This window comes from Sphaerodactylus townsendi, linkage group LG15, assembly GCF_021028975.2.
Source record: "Sphaerodactylus townsendi isolate TG3544 linkage group LG15, MPM_Stown_v2.3, whole genome shotgun sequence".
NCBI classification, from domain to species: domain Eukaryota; kingdom Metazoa; phylum Chordata; class Lepidosauria; order Squamata; family Sphaerodactylidae; genus Sphaerodactylus; species Sphaerodactylus townsendi.
The window spans coordinates 7,856,999-7,874,861 of NC_059439.1; the positions used below are offsets into that span (position 1 = coordinate 7,856,999).

The 17,863-nt window shown below is 46.4% G+C and overlaps 1 protein-coding gene across 1 annotated transcript in view; it reads left to right on the plus strand.

Annotated features, from left to right (window-relative positions):
- RAPGEFL1 (Rap guanine nucleotide exchange factor like 1) overlaps positions 1–17,863 on the plus strand; it is a 76,872-nt gene that overhangs the window by 34,832 nt on the left and 24,177 nt on the right. The window contains exons 5-11 of the mRNA XM_048517588.1: positions 201–313; positions 2,402–2,569; positions 5,455–5,552; positions 5,816–5,938; positions 7,085–7,263; positions 14,229–14,319; positions 17,370–17,420. Coding sequence (XP_048373545.1) covers positions 201–313; positions 2,402–2,569; positions 5,455–5,552; positions 5,816–5,938; positions 7,085–7,263; positions 14,229–14,319; positions 17,370–17,420 — 823 coding nt within the window. The remainder of the gene's footprint in view (positions 1–200; positions 314–2,401; positions 2,570–5,454; positions 5,553–5,815; positions 5,939–7,084; positions 7,264–14,228; positions 14,320–17,369; positions 17,421–17,863) is intronic.

Here is a 17,863-nt window from a genome sequence, read left to right on the forward strand (position 1 = left end):
ATTATTCTGCATGTGTGGGAGGGGCCTCCCATTCAGTCATATCCTAATTGCTCCCTCTGTGCTACATTCCTTCCTTTCAGAAAAGCCTGAATCCTTCTTAGAACCATATCAACTTCCTGTCTCTCCACAAATGGTTCACATGATGATCTGTGTTTTGTGTATCCCTCTCCCGACTTCTAACACTTTCTGTCTGGCTTCAGGGTGACTGATGAAAGCCATCCCCCCAGCAAACAAGTCAAGCCCCTTTTCCGGCACTTCCGGCGCATAGATTCTTGCCTTCAGACACGGGTTGCTTTCCGCGGGTCGGACGAGAGTGAGTATTAATGAGATGGGTCAGCAAAGAAGGTGGATTTCCCACTGGGATTGTCTTTCAATCATCCAAAGAGCCAGAAGGCTTAATTTCTGTCAGATACGTTCATCTGTACATGTTTTTCTTTTCATTCAGTGGAGGGATTGGAGCTCTAGAAGCCAGGAACAACATCTAGCAAAAAAAATGAAAACAGTTAATTTTTAAAAAGGAGGTGCGTAAAGGCTGAGCTCAAGTTTGCAAGCAACACCTTCCTTCCTCGTTCAGAGTCCATCAGGCCTAGCTGTTGTTATTATGCTTAGAAACATTTGTGCAGAGTGCCTTTTCTTCACAATAGGATTGTTGTAAGTATAAAATTTGGGGTGGACACAGCTAAGCCTGATGGTTTTAAATAAAACAAGATGTGGGGCTTTGCCTGGGAGCCTTCAAATTAATGTCTAGAGGCAAGCTTCCTTGCTGCAGAACTAAACTCTTCACTTATGTTTCTGCTCCCTAAAAAGTTTAAAATTCATAGAATTTGGCAAGCTGCTACTGAAACATTACTGCCTTAACAATTAAGCATTTTTGGAAGCATGCTTAAAAGCCAGTTTCCAAATGTGAATCTGATTGTACTTCTGAAACTTTGGCTAGAATCTTTGTGTAAATTTCATTTTGTTGCCAAATGAATGTTTTAACTTGTTTCGTTATTCCGCTGGACTGCAGCCCATCCCTTCCTGAAGGGTTGGTGTAGGTAACAGTACTGCTAATTATTTGATTCTGATCTTACTGTGCGCCAGAAACCTGCTGGAACAAAAGTTTCTTATGCTGTTTCTGGAAGACAGACAGGCCTCCGCTTCTAACAATGCTGAGAGGCAACCACGAGGCATATTCCTTTGCAGGGCCTTTTGGGCTTGTTGGTATGCTTTAAGAGAGCATTCCTGATTTATCTTAAAGGTCATGGTGGGACAGGAGGATGGAAGCGATCTTTCAAACATGCCAGACTTGTGCTGTCAAAGGAAATTTACAGGAAATTGCCAGCATCCTGAACTGGGTTTGAAAAGCCAATAGTGAGCCTATACATGGCAAGTGAGACTCCTTCTAGCACAACTTTTGATTTGCTTTGTGGCCAGAGCGAGCAGATTTGCCAGGGAGCACAGCTTTAACCTGGACATCTTCCCTCTGTACACAGCCAGCCTTCTTGCTCCCTCAGACTTCCATCCCTGCCTGCTCCCTCACCCCCCGTTCCATATTACCAGCTTCTTCCTGCTTCTCTAAATGCTCTCATATTGAGATATCAATACAATAATAACAGTTGACTTTTGCAAGGAACTGTGCAAACAAGGTCTCTTTTTGGCTCCCCCCCACCTCCCCCCAGGGGCTTCCTGCCCTAGGGACATGGGGACACCCATGTCCCCAGGCACATGCCTTTCAGTCACGTGGGGGGGGGGGCGCTCCATGTAACGAAATGGCATGCGCCTGAGCCACACGCTGGGCACCCTTCTCCCATCCCGGGCTCCCTGTAACCCGGTTCCTGCCCTCCCCAGGGCCTGGGGAGAGCAGGGACCGACCTCCAGGGACACGGGGGGGGGGGGAAATCCAATTATCAGGACAGCTCCTAAAACTTTATTTCAGTCAAGATTCTATTTTAAAACAAGTATAATCCGGCATTATATGCTTCCCGTGCTTTTTGTCTTATCAATTGGACTGCTGCATTTTTGTGCATCAGCTGACGATTCCAGACTATGTAATATGGGTTTAGTTGAAAAAGTTAAGTCATGTATGAGGGCCACTATAAAAGGCCACATCCTTTTCAACAATTAGAGCTGATAGAATGGACATCTGCCCGCTGGTGCAAGACTGGCATGATAAACCCTGGGAGCAGGCGAAGGCTACAAGCTTCACTAACCCGAGGGGATTAAACACCGTCAGTGATTCAACTCTATCCCATGTTGTATACTCGATAGTCTCCTGCAATAATTGTCTCCAGCATGCAGTCTCCAGCCATAGCCCAAGCCCAGGAGTCACTAGTATTGAGACCAGACTTCACCACCACTGCTGCCTTGTGCTGGCCACAGATGCCAACCTTCAACCTGCGGGCTTTGTATGTCTCCCTAGTCTTCTGCCGCGTCTACATGCCCGACCACTCCTACGTCACCATCCGCAGCCGCCTGTCTGCCTCTGTGCAGGACATCCTTGTGTCTGTGACAGAAAAGCTCCAGTACTCTGACGAGCAGCCCACGCGGGAGGAGGCCCTGATCCTGGTGGCGGTGGCATCATCAGGAGGTAACTTTCTCCATGGGGCTGCATCGAGGACAAGTGACCCCCCCTTAGTCTTCTATCCAGGGTTGCTGGCAGCCAGTAGAAAAATTTCCTCTCCCATTAACAGAGGCTTAATGGGCTGTTGCTTATGCAGTGGTGTTATTTACTGCCATGGTATGAAAAACTTCCGCTGTTCATTTCCATGCATTAAAGGTTAAGGTAGTCCACTGGGCAAGAGCCATGGAGTCATGTCGCATCATGACATTTGCAGGCAGACTGTATTTATATCATGGTTTGCCGTGGCCTTCCCCAGTCTCCTACACTTGACCCCCAGCAAGCTGGATACTCCTTTTACCGACCTCAGAAGGATGGAAGGCTGAGTCCACCTTGAGCCGGTTACCTGAAACCAACTCCTGGTTGGGATCATGGACGCAGATCCAAGAGCAGATCTTGGGCCATGTCCTGCACCATGAGGCTCGCCCTTACATTCGGCCTCCTGTCAAATTGACCAGAGGTGTTTTTTCTCCCCAAGCTGTTGGCCACCCTACCTCCATCCCCCTTCCTCCGCATAACTCCTTTGCAACCCTGAGGCTCAAGCTTCAAGTAGAAAAACAGGATGGAAAGGCAGGGGGAGGGAATGTATTTTCTAATAAAAAGCAAGAGAACAGTTTGTTGATATTGCTTTTTGTTGCTGTCTGCTTGTTTAAATGTTTGTATCCTGCTTTTTCCCCACGCTGGAGACTCACAGCAGGTGCAGCGTCAGTTACGTTGGCTGGGATACCGTGAGCAATTTTTGGCCTGCCAGGTGACCTCCGATGCATAGCGTGCTTCCTCTTCCGCTGACGCTCCCATTTGTGCATGGGCTTGTTGAAAACCACTGATGGAGGAGCGAGTAGCAGAGGAAGCGCGGTGCTCGGCAGAGGCAGCCCAGCACATGGGCAACTTTTTTGTAGGATGCCAGCCATAATCAACAATAGAAATATCAACTAAAATATGCAACCCAACAGGTCCCCCTCGTATCCCCAGTACAAACTGGAAATAGATGATGAGTTCTGAGGATGCCCTGGGCTGATGCAGGTTTTCTTGGCATGGTCTACCCAGGGCTGCAAGGCCCAGGCTAAGAGCCAGTGGTCTTCTGGCTCACATGGCTGGCCGAGCACAAGCTTTTAAATACCTGCCAAGGGGGCAGATGCTCCACCCTGGTCTTTGTCACCTGCCTTTGATGTTACCATTTTCCTCTTCTCCTCCATTACATTGGGTTGTCCCTTTTTCTTTTTGCTTCTGTGCCAGCAGCAGCAGCCAGGCTCAGAGAATTCTAGCTAGAGAAGCTTTTCCTGGCTATCAAGTAGTAGGAAAAGTTGTCACCCACCATATGCCTATGCAGTTGGTAACAGTTAAAAGCAGAGGATCAGGGTACGTAGATGGTTTACTTGCTTGGTACCGGAGAGAAGGCATGTTAGCTGTGGTGTAAATGAAGCAAAAGGTGCACCAGGAATCTTCATTTACGTAAACAGTATTTTCAAATATTTATTCGATGATCCCAATGCATTTTGTATCAAAATAGTCCCTTTGGGGATCAAACCTTCCTTTCAGCAACAGCTCAAAATGGTTTTTTTTGCACTGCCCTATACTGAGTCAAACAGCTGATTTCTCAAGACCATGATTACCTACTCTGACTGGCAGCAGCTCTTCAGGGGCTCAGGTGGAAGCCTTTCCAATACTTATGACCTGATTCTTTTAACCAGAGATGCATGGGATTGAACCAGAGACCTTCTGAATGCCAAGTAGGAACTCTGCCACTGAACTAAAGCCCCACTCTGATGAAGTACCAACACATCACATTCCCAGCAAAGACTGATTACCCACTGGTGCAGAGGCACAGGGTGGGACAGGAAGCACATCGGGGCAAGAAATCTGTCCCAATGCCCTTCCTGTTCACGGCACGCAGAGAAAGGAAGCACATTTCTTGTCCGGAGACGCTTCCTCTTGCCCGCACATGCTTCTTGCTTTCTGGTGTGACTTTTTGTGCTAGAGCAGGTTGAGGCCAGGGAACCCAAAAAGTGGGTAATTGGCCAAAGCAAACTTTAAAGTCTAGAAGGCGCTTCAAGATACATTGCTGCAAAAGGCTAATAGGAACTCTTCTTCTGGAATTTGTCCCTGTGCAATTCCATGGGAGGAGACACCCTCCCCCTCCCACAAACAGGGGAGAAATAAACCTACAACCAGCACAGCTGATAGTACACTTTAAAAAGGTTGAGGAACAGATAAAATCTAATACAAAAAAGCTGAATAATCCTGATTGGACAATTATCTTTTTACACAAGATAAGTATGAAAACATTCAAAGAAAAAAATCTTATAGCCCAATGTGTTCCAAATGAACAATCAGTGTTTTCTAACATAACAGTTCTGTGGCTCCAAAAGTAGACACACACTCATGCAAAATGAGTAGAATCTAAAAAGAGTACACACAATAGCAATATTCCATTGAATTATCAAACTGTGCCCCTTCAGTAATTCTTTATTAAGCTGAAATACATTTGATCTGAAAGATTTTTATTTATTTGAATGTTTTCTAACTTAATTATGTCTTGTGTGTTTATAAAAAGATAGTTCTAGTTGAATAATATGATTTACTGGATTAGATTTTACCAACCTTTTTTAGTTTAATATTTGGCCTAAGAAATTCCAATCATTTTCTGTTGTAAGCAGTGGGCAGGTGCACAGAAGAAAACGCTCCAAATGTTTCAAATGTGAGCCAAGTTATACGCTTCAGTGAAGACCAGCGCTTAAACTTTGGATTTGCCGCCTGAAACATCCCTAAATCATATTTGATAGGTTACAGCTTTATTTTGCTGTTGCCATGTTTTCAAACCATGCACTGAATGGTGACTTTTTCATCCATCCCAGAGAAATCTGTGTTGCAGCCTAATGAAGAGTGTGTTTTCACCACCCTGGGGATAAACAGCCATCTCTTTGCCTGCACCAAGGATACTTTTCCATCACTGGTGAGTGAATCTTCTCTTATCCCATTCCACTTCTGTAGTTCTGTCACAATTAGTCCTGATACAGCCAAGTGTGTTGTTGCTGTGTTGTTGGTACAAACTGCTGTGCTGATTCTTATAGCCATCTGTGTCCTTGTTATCATTGTAGCATGGTTGGCCTGAAAGAGTGTTCTTTCCCTCAGATCTCTTAAAAATACCTCCCACCTTTCATGGTTCTAACACTTGCTGGAATTTCCCTCACCCCAATCCCTTGGGTTTCAATCCAGGTCCCCCTCCCCGATGAAATCCAGGTGTCGCCGGGTGACACAGAGATCCACCGGGTTGAAGCTGAGGACGTGGCAAATCACCTCACATCCTTCCACTGGGAATTGTTCCGCTGCGTCCATGAGGTGAGAGATCCTCCATGCTAGGAAATGTGGTTCTTTACCTTTCTCTTTCCAGATAAGTGAATTTGAAAACTTTGCTGTTTAGGGACAGGGGGAGAAACAACAAACAGCCCAGTGGAAATGTTTAATACCCCATTTTCATATGCTGCGACCATAGTCTGAATTCTCTCTGTCCCCATGGCAGATATTTACCATTAAAAAGTACATAGGAGATCAGTTTATGGATTTCCCCCATGTCATATCTAGGATTGATTCTCAGGACCAAAACGTGATGAAAATCATGGATCTTCACTTCCCTTTAAAAAGTCACAGGCACGTGGGGCACTGATTCAAACTGGGGACACACTAGGTGAGGAGAGGGGATTTAATCTCTGCACACTTTTGCTAAACAAAATGCATGTATTTATTTAAAAAGTTTTAATGCTGCCTTTCCACCCCAAGGCAGCACACATAAAAATATGTGAACAGTTCTTCTTCTGCTATTAGTATTTTGAGGGGGAAAAGGTGAGGTCTTTTTGAAAATAACAGAACTAGATAGGCACCAGGACCCAAGTGGAGCATTCTAAAATAAAAACGGTCCAGCACATGGCAGATGAAATTACAATTCTACTTAGTTCTTTTTGCTGAAAAGGGTATAAACCAAGACCTTGCAAACTTAAAATGCGTCTATTGTCAAAGGCTTTCACGGCCGGATTCAGCTGGTTCTGGTGGGTTTTCCGGGCTGTGTGGCCGTGGTCTGGTGGATTTTGTTCCTAACATTTCGCCTGCATCTCTGGCTGGCATCTTCAGAGGTGTATCACAGAGGGAAGTCTGTTTCACACTGTGTCTAAGTGAGAAGGGAAAGTTTAGTGGGGTATATTGTCCATGTCCCAGGGTGGGGAACCAATCATTAAGTGTTTGGGTGGTCAACCACACCTTTGCATAGGAAGTTCCACTCACAATTCTACCACTTCATTCTGTTGTGTGAGTAGATCAGGCCCCAGTTCCTTTCTTTTCCTTCGCCCTTCTCGGTTATGAAAGGGAGAACTCATTCTAATGAGAGGACAATGTTAGAGGGGAATGTGAGAGGTTCCTTACCTCGACTCCAGAAGCCTGGGCAGCAGGGCATGGATGACCCGGACCCCCTCTCTCTCTCACCCTGGTTTGCAGTTGGAATTTGTGGACTACGTCTTCCATGGGGAACGCGGCCGGCGGGAGACAGCTAACCTGCAGTTGCTGCTGCAGCGTTGCAGTGAAGTTCAGCACTGGGTGGCCACAGAAGTGTTGCTTTGTGAGTCGCTGGGGAAGCGGGCCCACCTGCTAAAGAAATTCATCAAGATCGCTGCTGTGTGAGTGTCCCACCTTTCTCTCTTTTCTGCTCTGCGTCAGGGCAGAGGCATACCAATACAACACAATACCAATCCAATGAGATGATCGTGGGGTATTGGTTAGAGCAGGGGTCACCAAGGTGATGCCCAGGGGCACCAACACCTTTTCTGGTGCCCACCAAATATTTCTAGGAACTAGGCGAAGCCAGGTAAGGCTTTTGCCCAGCAAGGATTCTGATTGATTACTGGAGATTTGATTGGCTGTGCAGATTTTTTAAAGTGTTCCTGATATGCATCAGGTTCTTTGAATCCCCTGCTTTCTTTAAACACGGTCAGTCAATAGTACCTGTCCTTGCAGAGATCTATCAAAAAGAGGATCTCTTTGCAACAAAGTGAGCTAGAAACCTGTTGAAAATGAAATATGGAACCTCAGGGAACCCGATGCGTAGTTTTGGTGTAACAGTATATCAATACAATACTATTAAATTGTTGATTTAAAAAAAACTATCAGGAAAGCCAGCTGTGCGAAAGTCTTGTCACTGCTGTTGTGTATTAGGGACATCAGCCTGTCCGCATGTGGGAAACATCCCCGTCACTCAGCGTAACCTAAATTACAGGATTGTGAGGCTAGAATGCCAGGAAGGGGAAAACATTCTATTCTGAACATATTTAAAAGACTGCTGGAAAACTCACTGTGCCTGACGCGGTGTGAAGGAGCAGGCTGGAGCTTCTCTTGTAATTTATTCATGAATTAAACATAATGTGAACGTAATTTCTTCTGCAATCTTTATTGTTTTGCCTAATTTACTCTGGTTGGGCTGCTCAGGACAGGGAGACATTGAAGCTTCAGTTCTAAGCTCCCCTTCTGCCAGCTTTAGCAAGCACTTGCCTGAACTTTTTCAAATGCATCTTTGCTGCTACCGCATGGGGATTCTTCCCTGTGCAGAATGCGAGGAAATCCCTGAATTGAATAGGAGTGTCTGCGCAGCTCTGGGCTTCCCAGGGTTTTTTACCTTCTAAACTTCTAACAGTGTGGCTCGGTTGGGAAAAGCAGAGGTTCAGGTTATGAGGGTACTGGTGTGGCTGTTTATTGTGGAGGGTGGCCGGTGGCCAGCTCCTACAGTTGTCCTAAAATACAAGAAAATGGGGTCACAATGATTTTGGTAAATGTTGTATTGCTTAGCTTGAGGCTCCATCTGGTTGCTTCTCCACGCAGTTAGCAAAAGTTAAATAGCTACTCACTGATATTCTTTTGAATACACTTGGACCCCTTCCGCACATGCAGAATAATGCACTTTCAATCCACTTTCAGTGCACTTTGCAGCTGTGCGGACTAGCAAAATCCACTTGCAAACAATTCTGAAAGTGGATTTGAAAGTGCATTATTCTGCATGGGCGGAAGGGGCCTTAGAGGTGATTTTGAATACAGCTATAGTATGTGTTTTGTCTACTTGGCATTCCTGCTTCATTCCCCATCATCATCTGGTAGGGTAACTTTGGGGTAAACTGGGGTCTCCAACGTGGTGCCAAGGTGCCTACCGACACCTTTTCTGGCACTCACCAAGCAGTTTTTAGGAAGTAGGCAGGACCAGGTTGAGTTTGGGTCCGCCAAGGCTTCTGATTGACTATTGGAGATTGGATTGGCCATGCAGATTTTTAAAAACTTTGCTTTGGCAGCTGCCTTCACAAGGATCTCCCCTGTGTTACAGAAGTGAAGCTGTGGCAACCGTTTTGTGGCTGCTCTGCCTATTGAAGCAGCCATGTTAGCAAGAGCTGTTTTGTTGCTGCTCCCACCATGCTGTGTCAGAATTCCAAATGTGTCCCCATGCTCAAAAAGATTGGGGACCTTGGGACAAAACATGTCCCCAGAGGCGTATGGGGAGGGAAATAGCGCCCGGGGACAACTCCTTCTCCGGGTGCCCCCCACCCAGAGGTGTGGCTCAGGGAGAGGCTCGGGGATGTCGAGCCATGCCCCTGGTCTCCATACAGACCAGCTTTTGAAAGCCAGCCTGCAGGGAGGCGAGGAGCGTGACTCGGGGGTGGGGCTCGATGCCCCTTAGCCACGCCCCTGAGATGCCTCCCCCGCCTCCTGTAGGCCGTCTCCTGGTGTCCCCAGACTCTGGGGATGGCAGGAAACAGCCTTCAGGGAGGCGGGGGGGGGGGGAGGGCAAGGCTCAGCAGTGTGTGGCTGGGGCGCTCAGTGCCCCCCCCCCACATGACTGAAAGGTGTGCTCCTAGGGAAATGGGTGACCCCATGTCCCTAGTGCGGTACATCACTGCATGTCCCCTTGGCATGGGTTGGCACCCTTTCCTGAGCAAAGTTCGGGAGGGGCTGTGTCTTGGGTAGAACCTCCGTGTAACATCCAGCAGTTCCCTGGTTTAATCCCTGGCATCCCCACTTAAAACCCTCAGTTTGGCTTCCACCTGAAACTGTGGTAAACTGCTGCCAGTCAGAGTCAACAAATACTGGCTGTGAAAGGCCAAGGGTCTAATTTGGGACGAGGCAGCTTTCATCTTGTGCATACAAACCGTAGGGTATCTCCCATCACAGAAACCCCCCCCCCCCCCCGCCCGCAAAGGCAAAGTTGCCCCCTCTCTCTTTATTAGCAGAGCGCTTCTGTTTTTAAGAGCTGGATGACAAGCAACAATTGAACAGATTGGGAGCAATTGTGCGTAGATGCAAAAAAGGCAAAAGATGCAGACGCAGGTGAATTTTTGCTTGTTAACGCAGCTGTCCAAGGTCATGATGAGCCCTGGCAAACTTGCTGAATGTTTATCTGCCACTCAGCTGTTCCAGAGGCATAAGAACCCTGGCCAGACGGTGACGTTCCCATGCCATCATAATCTCCGCCATTATTTATCAATGAAATTGATATCTGACAATCAGTGCCTTGTTTTGAATCTGAAATTAACATTAAGAAGATCCGGGAGGGTGGGGCAGCCATCTTTGCCTCGTCTCCTGATTTGAGGGTTTTTTCCTTAGCCCAAGAAAGCTGTTGTAGTGAATATATTCTCTTTCCCTCAAATAGGTTCAGTGCACTTGTTTTAAAATTGAAGGCTCCTGAAAAGTTGGTGTGAGCAGGACGCAGCTAATCATCTTTCCTTTTAAAGCAGGGGCAAAGATGTATTCACCCCCAGGGTTATCATTGTGTTAGTCTCTTCAGGGACCAGAAAGTTTTTTTTTACAAGCAGGCTGCTTATTGATATGATTTGAGGTATTGCTGGTCAGCCACCCCAGGAGGTAAATAATGAAACCAGGTGAGCTAGAAGAGGGAGCATGCACTTTCCACTCCTGCTGTTTTCTCCATTTCAGCTCCCTTCCTCCTGCAGCACAGATAATAAAACTGCAAAGATTGTCATGCCCTTATATAAAGCAGTGGTGTGACCGCACTTGGAGTACTGTGTCCAGTTCTGGTCGCCGCATCTCAAAAAGGATATTGAGGAGATAGAAAAAGTGCAAAGAAGGGCAACAAGGATGATTGAGGGACTGGAGCACCTTCCCTATGAGGAGAGGCTGCAGCGTTTGGGACTCTTTAGTTTGGAGAGGAGGCGGCTGAGGGGGGATATGATTGAAGTCTACAAAATTATGCATGGGGTAGAGGTAATGTTGACAGAGAGAAATTTTTCTCTCTTTCTCACAATACTAGAACCAGGGGGCATTCATTGAAAATGCTGGGGAAAGAATTAGGATCTAATAAAGTGAAACACTTCTTCACGCAACGCGTGATTGGTGTTTGGAATATGCTGCCACAGGAGGTGGTGATGGCCACTAACCTGGATAGCTTCTTTAAAAGGGGCTTGGACAGATTTATGGAGGAGAAGTCGATTCATGGCTACCAATCTTGATCCTCCTTGATCTGAGATTGCAAATGCCTTAACAGACCAGGTGATCGGGAGCAACAGCCGCAGAAGGCCATTGCATTCACATCCTACATGTGAGCTCCCAAAGGCACCTGGTGGGCCACTGCGGGTAGCAGAGAGCTGGACTAGATGGACTTTGGTCTGATCCAGCTGGCTTGTTCTTATGTTCTTATGTTCTAATACCCACGGCCCTGCTTTTGTTTCCTTCCCAAGTTAAATGCTTACCATTCCTATTTCAAAACTTCTTTAGCCCGAGAACAGATGGAGATGACTAAGTAGTAGCCAATCAGAGACTTGCTGTGTGAGGCCCACAATTTCCTGTGGATTACAATTTCCTTTGTAACTCACCATTGAGTTCAGTTAAGGCTTCTGGGTCTGTTGAAGTTCAGACCTAGAGGGTGGTAGGTGTGTGTGGTGGGTGTGTTTTCATCTCAAGACTTCTCTGCTGATTTTTCTCCAGCACAGGTTTATTTTCCTCCTTCCCAAATGTTTCAAAAATACATTAAACTTTTATTGGTGTGTGTCTCTCTCTCATTTTGTCCTGCAAGAAAAGACAGTAAGAGAGATACTAAGGGTGTGAGGGGGGAAAAAGAGAGTGGATTACAATGTAAAAAGGGGGGGGGGGTTTGACCCGTGTAAACCCAGCTTGTCCTTCTGGCATTCGGCACCTCTGAGATTTAACCATCCTCTACCCTGAGAAGGATGTTAAAGTTTTGAAATGCTGAGACCGCGTCTGCCAACCCAGTGCTTGGATTGCCTTCCCCTCAGCTTCCCCGAATTTTGGCAGCGTCAGAAAGTGGGGCAATTCTGGGGCTTTGGGGTTGCAGGTGTGCTATGTAGCTGTTTTTTTTAGCCAGAGTCTTGTGTAAATCTACCTTGACGGTGTAACTGTTGTGAAACAGGAAAGCAAAGCTTCTGAGGACACCCGGCCTCTGTGCCAGCATCAAGTGCTGTGAAATTGCTGTCTTTTCCCTTCCCCTCGCTTGTTCAACACAGCCTCAGGGAGCAGCTCCTCTTTGTCCTTTTCCCCAGCATGCTCAGACCGTCTCCTGCCTCCAGTTCCCTCAGCGAGTGAAGTCATAGCCTTGACATCATCACGCAGCCTGACTCTAATAACCCGTGACAAGCTGTTTTGTTTGCTCCGACCTCCTTCTCTGCCTGCTTCTGTAAAACTGGGGGGAGGGTGGGGTGTTGTGGCAGGAAAGCTATGCTGAAGAGGTTGAGCAGAGCCCTGAAGTGGGTTTGGAAGCTGGACGAGGTTTTTGGACCTGGAGAACGACTCATCTGCCTTTTATTTAGGGTTAAAAGCAGGTTTGTTGCAGTACTCAGAAGGGAAGAGCCCTGCCCTTCTTTGGCAGATATCAGCCTTACACAGTGAATCTGCTGCTTTTTCTATCTTTCCCATTTTTATTCCATTAGTACTTTTTACTAGCCACTGTCAGCAATTGGTCAACCATCATCAATTCCCTGAGAGGTAAAGGCATTTGGAGATATGGTTGCCAACTCAAGGCTGAGGAATTCCTAGAGATTTGGGGGGTGGAACCTGGGGACCATAGGGTTCGAGGAGGGAAGGGAATCTTAGTGGTGTATAAATAAGGTTGTCAACCTCCAGGTGGTGACTGGAGATCTCCTGGGAGTACAGCTGATCTACAGGCAACAGATCAGATTACCAGGACAAAATGGTTGCTTTGGAAGATGAACTCTATGACGTTATACCCCACTTTGGAAGAAGATGAACTCTATGGCATTACTCCCCATAGAAGCTTCTCCTTTCTCCAAACTTTGCCCTCTTTAGGCCCCACCCTCAAATCTCCAGGTATTTTCCAACCCTGAGCTGGCATCCCTAGGTTGCCATGGAGTCCACCCTCCAAGATAGCCATTTTCTTCACGGGAACCGATCTCTGTTGTCTGGAGTTCAGTTGCAATTCTGGGAGACCTCCAGCTTTCACCTGGAGATTGGCAAGCCTATATGGAGAATGACTCACCAGGCTCTGCTGCTGCAGCAAAAAAAAAAACCTTGCAGGAAATTTCCTTAGCTGGAGCCACTGCATGCCACTCCAAAATTTTGTATTGGCAACTGGGAGTCAAGCGATGTCTTAGATTTGGCCCAGGGGTGGCAGCTGCTGATCTTTATTATCCAGTCTGTGTTGGCATTAGTGGAGGGCAAGAGGTAGTGGTCTAAAAAAGAAGGTGTGCGGATATTGTCGGGCTGGGGTCCCCAACCTTTTTGAGTCTATAGGCTTCTGGGAATTTTGAGCACCACTACAAAATAGCTGACGCAGGAAGGCGGAGCCAAACCAAAAATGGCCACAGGAGATGCAGGCAAACACAATACCCCTCTCCTTGCTTTGCAAAAAAATAGTGGAAGGGGGATAAAAAGGAAAAAGGAAAGCATGGTGGGGGAAGGGAGAAAGAGAAGAGGCAGTACGAAGAAGGGAAGAAGGGAGGGGGTGAGCTCCCCCCTCACTGCCTGTCTTCAAGCAGCGGCTGGTTGAACACCTGTCAGGGATGCTTTAGGCTGATTCTGCACTGAGCCAAGGGCTGAACTAGATGGCCTGTGTGGCCCCTTCCCACTCTATCATTCTATGAAACCTGCAGGGGGAATGGAAGGACAACCTGGATGCTTGCGAGTCTCCAGGTTCCTCCAGTGGCTTCTGCTGCTATTGCAGATAATGGAAAACACTTCATTTAAATTCTGGCAGCCAATTACAAGCCCCACCCACTTTCTAAAAAGCTCCATCAATGCCAGGAATAGGAGCTGGCAAGAACCGTGATGCCCTCAGGTGCCACATTAGGGGATCTTCAGTGTAGCGTTTCCGGGTTTTGTTTTTGTTTTTGTTTGGGGGGGGGGGGGACACAAAATTCTTGTGCCTTGAATTGCTGATTGATAGCCAGAAGTTTCAAATGAGATACAGTTCTCCTGGTTGCTTTAACCTATTGGGAAGAGCTGCACCTGCTGAATTTCTGTGCGGCACGCAGATGATGAGTGGTGCAGCACCTCTGTTGCGGGGAGAAAAGGCGGCAGCCGTTGGTGGAAGGGTAGAAGTGGTGAAATCTGCCAAGATGTCTAACACCTGAGCTTTTACCGTTTCAGTTCTTAGCAGCTGCCATTTTTCTCCCTGCAGGTGCAAACAAAATCAAGACATGTTGACGTTCTATGCTGTGGTAATAGGACTGAATAATGCACCTGTCAGCCGATTGCGTCTCACCTGGGAGGTAGGATGATATTTGGACTTCTAAGAAAAGGGGAAGCTTTTTTCTTGGTCTGTTCGGGAACTAATATCATAAGTGATCTCCCCTTGTCCAGAATCAGATCAGAGGCTGTGCTCACACACTGTATTTTGTTTTGTTTTTTAATGGTATCCAGCCAGACTTGCCAGCAGTAGGAGTAGACCTTTATTTCAAATATAGAACACTGCAATAAACATCCGTAAAAGCAAGACCAGTTCCTCAGAGCTGGAGAACCCACAAGTTCCCCACTTACAAGCTTGGAATGTTCTCAAAGAACTGGCCAGATGAGCTTCCGCATGCAGGGATTTACAGGGAAAAAGAAGTCACCACCAAAAAAACCCGAACTTCTTCTCACTTGCTGGACGGCAACAGAGCTCTCACTGGAAACTCCTCTGAAGATCTCAGAACCCGAGGAACTTCCAGGGAGTGAATCCCATTGAAACCAGTGGGACTGTCTTCCCAGGGAACCTGAAACATTTTGGAATTGGGTTGAAAACCACACAAATGGGGCAAAATATTCCATAATTTTTTTTCAGCATCTGTATTTCATGCATTTTCTTTTAATTATTTATGTTGTTGTAGGGAGATATTTTAATGGGGCAGCTTTCAGGCTTTTCTCTGTAGTCAAGAACTAGAAACATGCATCTAAAAAAAAAACTTGAGAGAGAAATAGACATTCCCAGAATCCATTCTGGACGGACATTCACCGATCTGACTGTGAGAATGCAAATGTCACCCATAGACTTTGTGTGTTACTTGGATCAAATTTTCCATCACGCTTTCTCACATACACACTCACCCGTAGTCCTGTTTCTTTCACCGTTTATACTCAGCGTGTCCGCAATAGCTGCCTTTCCCATTTGCCAGTGGTTGCAGATGCACAAATTCTGCCAAAGCTTCCCCCCACCCCTTTATTCCATCTTGCCCTACAATGTCACATAATCTCTGGTATCAAACTGGGTCATCGTTGAGCCGGGAAATAAACAAGGCGCTTCGTGCTTCTGGAAGGAACATGATTCTGTCCTGTGTGGGGTACCGTATTGATGAATGCGTGGCAGAATCTTGGGCCTTGCATTCACTGCTGCAGGATGGCAGCTTTTCTTACTCCACCGTCTGCTGCGTTTTAGGGCTTGGGGTCCACGTGGCCTCCAAGGACACACTAACTGCCATATCATACTTGCATTTATGCTGCAGTTTCTGGATACAAGCCAGTCAAATCTAAGACCTTGTTGATTTCTGCAGTAATGGCTTGATCATGTGGTCTCCTTTGGAAAGTATGAGCTATACTAACTGTTGAATTAACTATCAGCCTCCATGTGCAGTGGCAGTCTATCTCTGACTATCAGACAATTTAAGGGAGACCATCACCTTCATCTCCTGCTTGAGTTTAGGTGCCGTTGGAATCCAAATGCTGGATTCAGTAGTCCATGTTCTGACCTAGCAAGGCAGCTCTGATATTCTGTAAAATATATTATTCCCCCTCCTTTCCAACTGCTAAACAGTAGCTCCTTTATATCCCTATTTATCTGAGTATTTTGGTGTTTTGTTATTTGCTGTTCTCCACTTTTGCAAGGCAATTGGGTACTTTCAATTGGGTACTTTTTGTTAAGTGCAAAGGCAGTCAGTCTAGAAAGGGTTGACTAAGGGAATTGCTTTTTCTTGCAATAGTTTGAAGTACATTTTGGGGATGGTTTCCTTTTCCCAGAGCTGAACCTTCTACTCCCTTGGGTGTTGAGGACAGCGCTTGTCATCAGACAAGTACTTGCATAAGAAATCTTGCTCCCTAGACAAGCTCTGTGACATGGATGTTCAAACACAGCCAACACCTGGGCTGACTCACAGCGTGAGGCAAACGCTGTTTGAAATTGTTTGCTGGGCTGGCTTGTCTGTCCCAAGTGCTATAAATCATCGAGGATGTGACCCCAAAGGAGATGCTACTGGTGCAGATTAGCTTTCTCCAGTAGTCACAGGCATACACTGTACACTACAGTCCTCCATCATAAACATATCCTGTCCCAGCTGTAGGTCGCTGCATCCCCATCTGGAAAGCAGGTTTCACAGCACAGAGGTTGTTCATACCAACTGTTTCTAGAACTGACATCTGGACTGGAAGCGAATCCAGAGCTGAAGCTTTTATCACTGACCTGCTGACCAGGAGAGGGCAGAAAAAGAGCCAGTGTGGTATAGTGATTAGACTAGGATCTGAAAGGTCCAAGTTCGAATCCTGTTGTGAAGCTTTACTGGGTAACATTGGGATGATCATTTGCTGTCTGTCAGCAGAACTTCACAGGGTTGCTTTGAGCATAAAATGGAGAAGAGAATGACATTCACTTCCTTGAGCTCCTTGGAGGAATAACAAAAATGTGCTGAATAAGCAAAAAGGCCAGATTGGTAGTAGTTTATACCAGGCCTGAGTAGTCCAAATGCTTCTGCCTGCTGACTGGTTGCATGTCCCTACTTCCTCCTGGTATCAAAGGGAACTGTGTGAACAACCCCTTTTTGAGGTACGTTGCAAGATGCTCTTTACTTGCCTGTCATCTCCCCCTGCAGAATTTCATACTCAAGTTTGCCCTCATGCTGAGTATCTGGGAATGAAGATAGGAAACACTATATTTCACCCTCTGTTTTAAAGGATCCTATAACTGAGGTTTTTATTTGGTTCATTTTTTGTCCTGAATGTGCTACTCCGTAGTAAACATTAGAATATATGTCCTGGCAGTGAACAGGAGGATCTTGGGATGTCTGTCACTCATTTTCCTACAGCAGAATTTGTTGTCAGAAGTACCTGGAAAAGGAAATGATGAGGGGAAGCAACTCCCTTCCCCCATAAATTGAAACCTGTTCAGATTTTGACTGGGAACAACCTGTGAAGGGGTTCACATTTCCCCATATCCTTGTACTGGGAAATCACAGATTGATCCTTGTATTCTTTAGCTCTCCACCTCTACAGATTAATTCATATAATTTTATTCTGAAGGTTGTGTATGACAACAAGGTAGACTAAACCACAAAATGTTTTTTGTGTGCTGTTTCAGAAGCTTCCTGGCAAATTTAAGAACCTGTTCCGGAAATTTGAGAATCTTACGGTGAGTACCTGAGACAGAACGGGTGCGACGTTATGGTTAAGAAAACAGGAGATGAGCTGGAAATTCCCCAGTTCCCATAACAGCTGAGCCATGACCAATACTGCCCTATTCTACCACAACCCCCGCAGAAAAAAAATCCCCCTCTGGGCCATCTGCTCACACATTTAAAGGAAAGAAAGAGGAAAGAAACTCACCAGTCCTTAATGGAACAGAAGAAGAATTAGAAGACTCTCTAGGAATCCACAACTACTCCCTTTCACGTTTCACTTAACAGGAAAATGTAGCAAGGATTCTCTGCAGAAGGAGAGGATCTCCCCTGAGTCCAAGTCCAGAAAATGGTTATCATAAGCATTTATGGTTCCCTAGAGAGGATTCTGCCCTGACCTGCATGGTCCGTGCTAACCCGATCACATCAGATCTCAGAAGCTAAGCAGGGTCAGCTG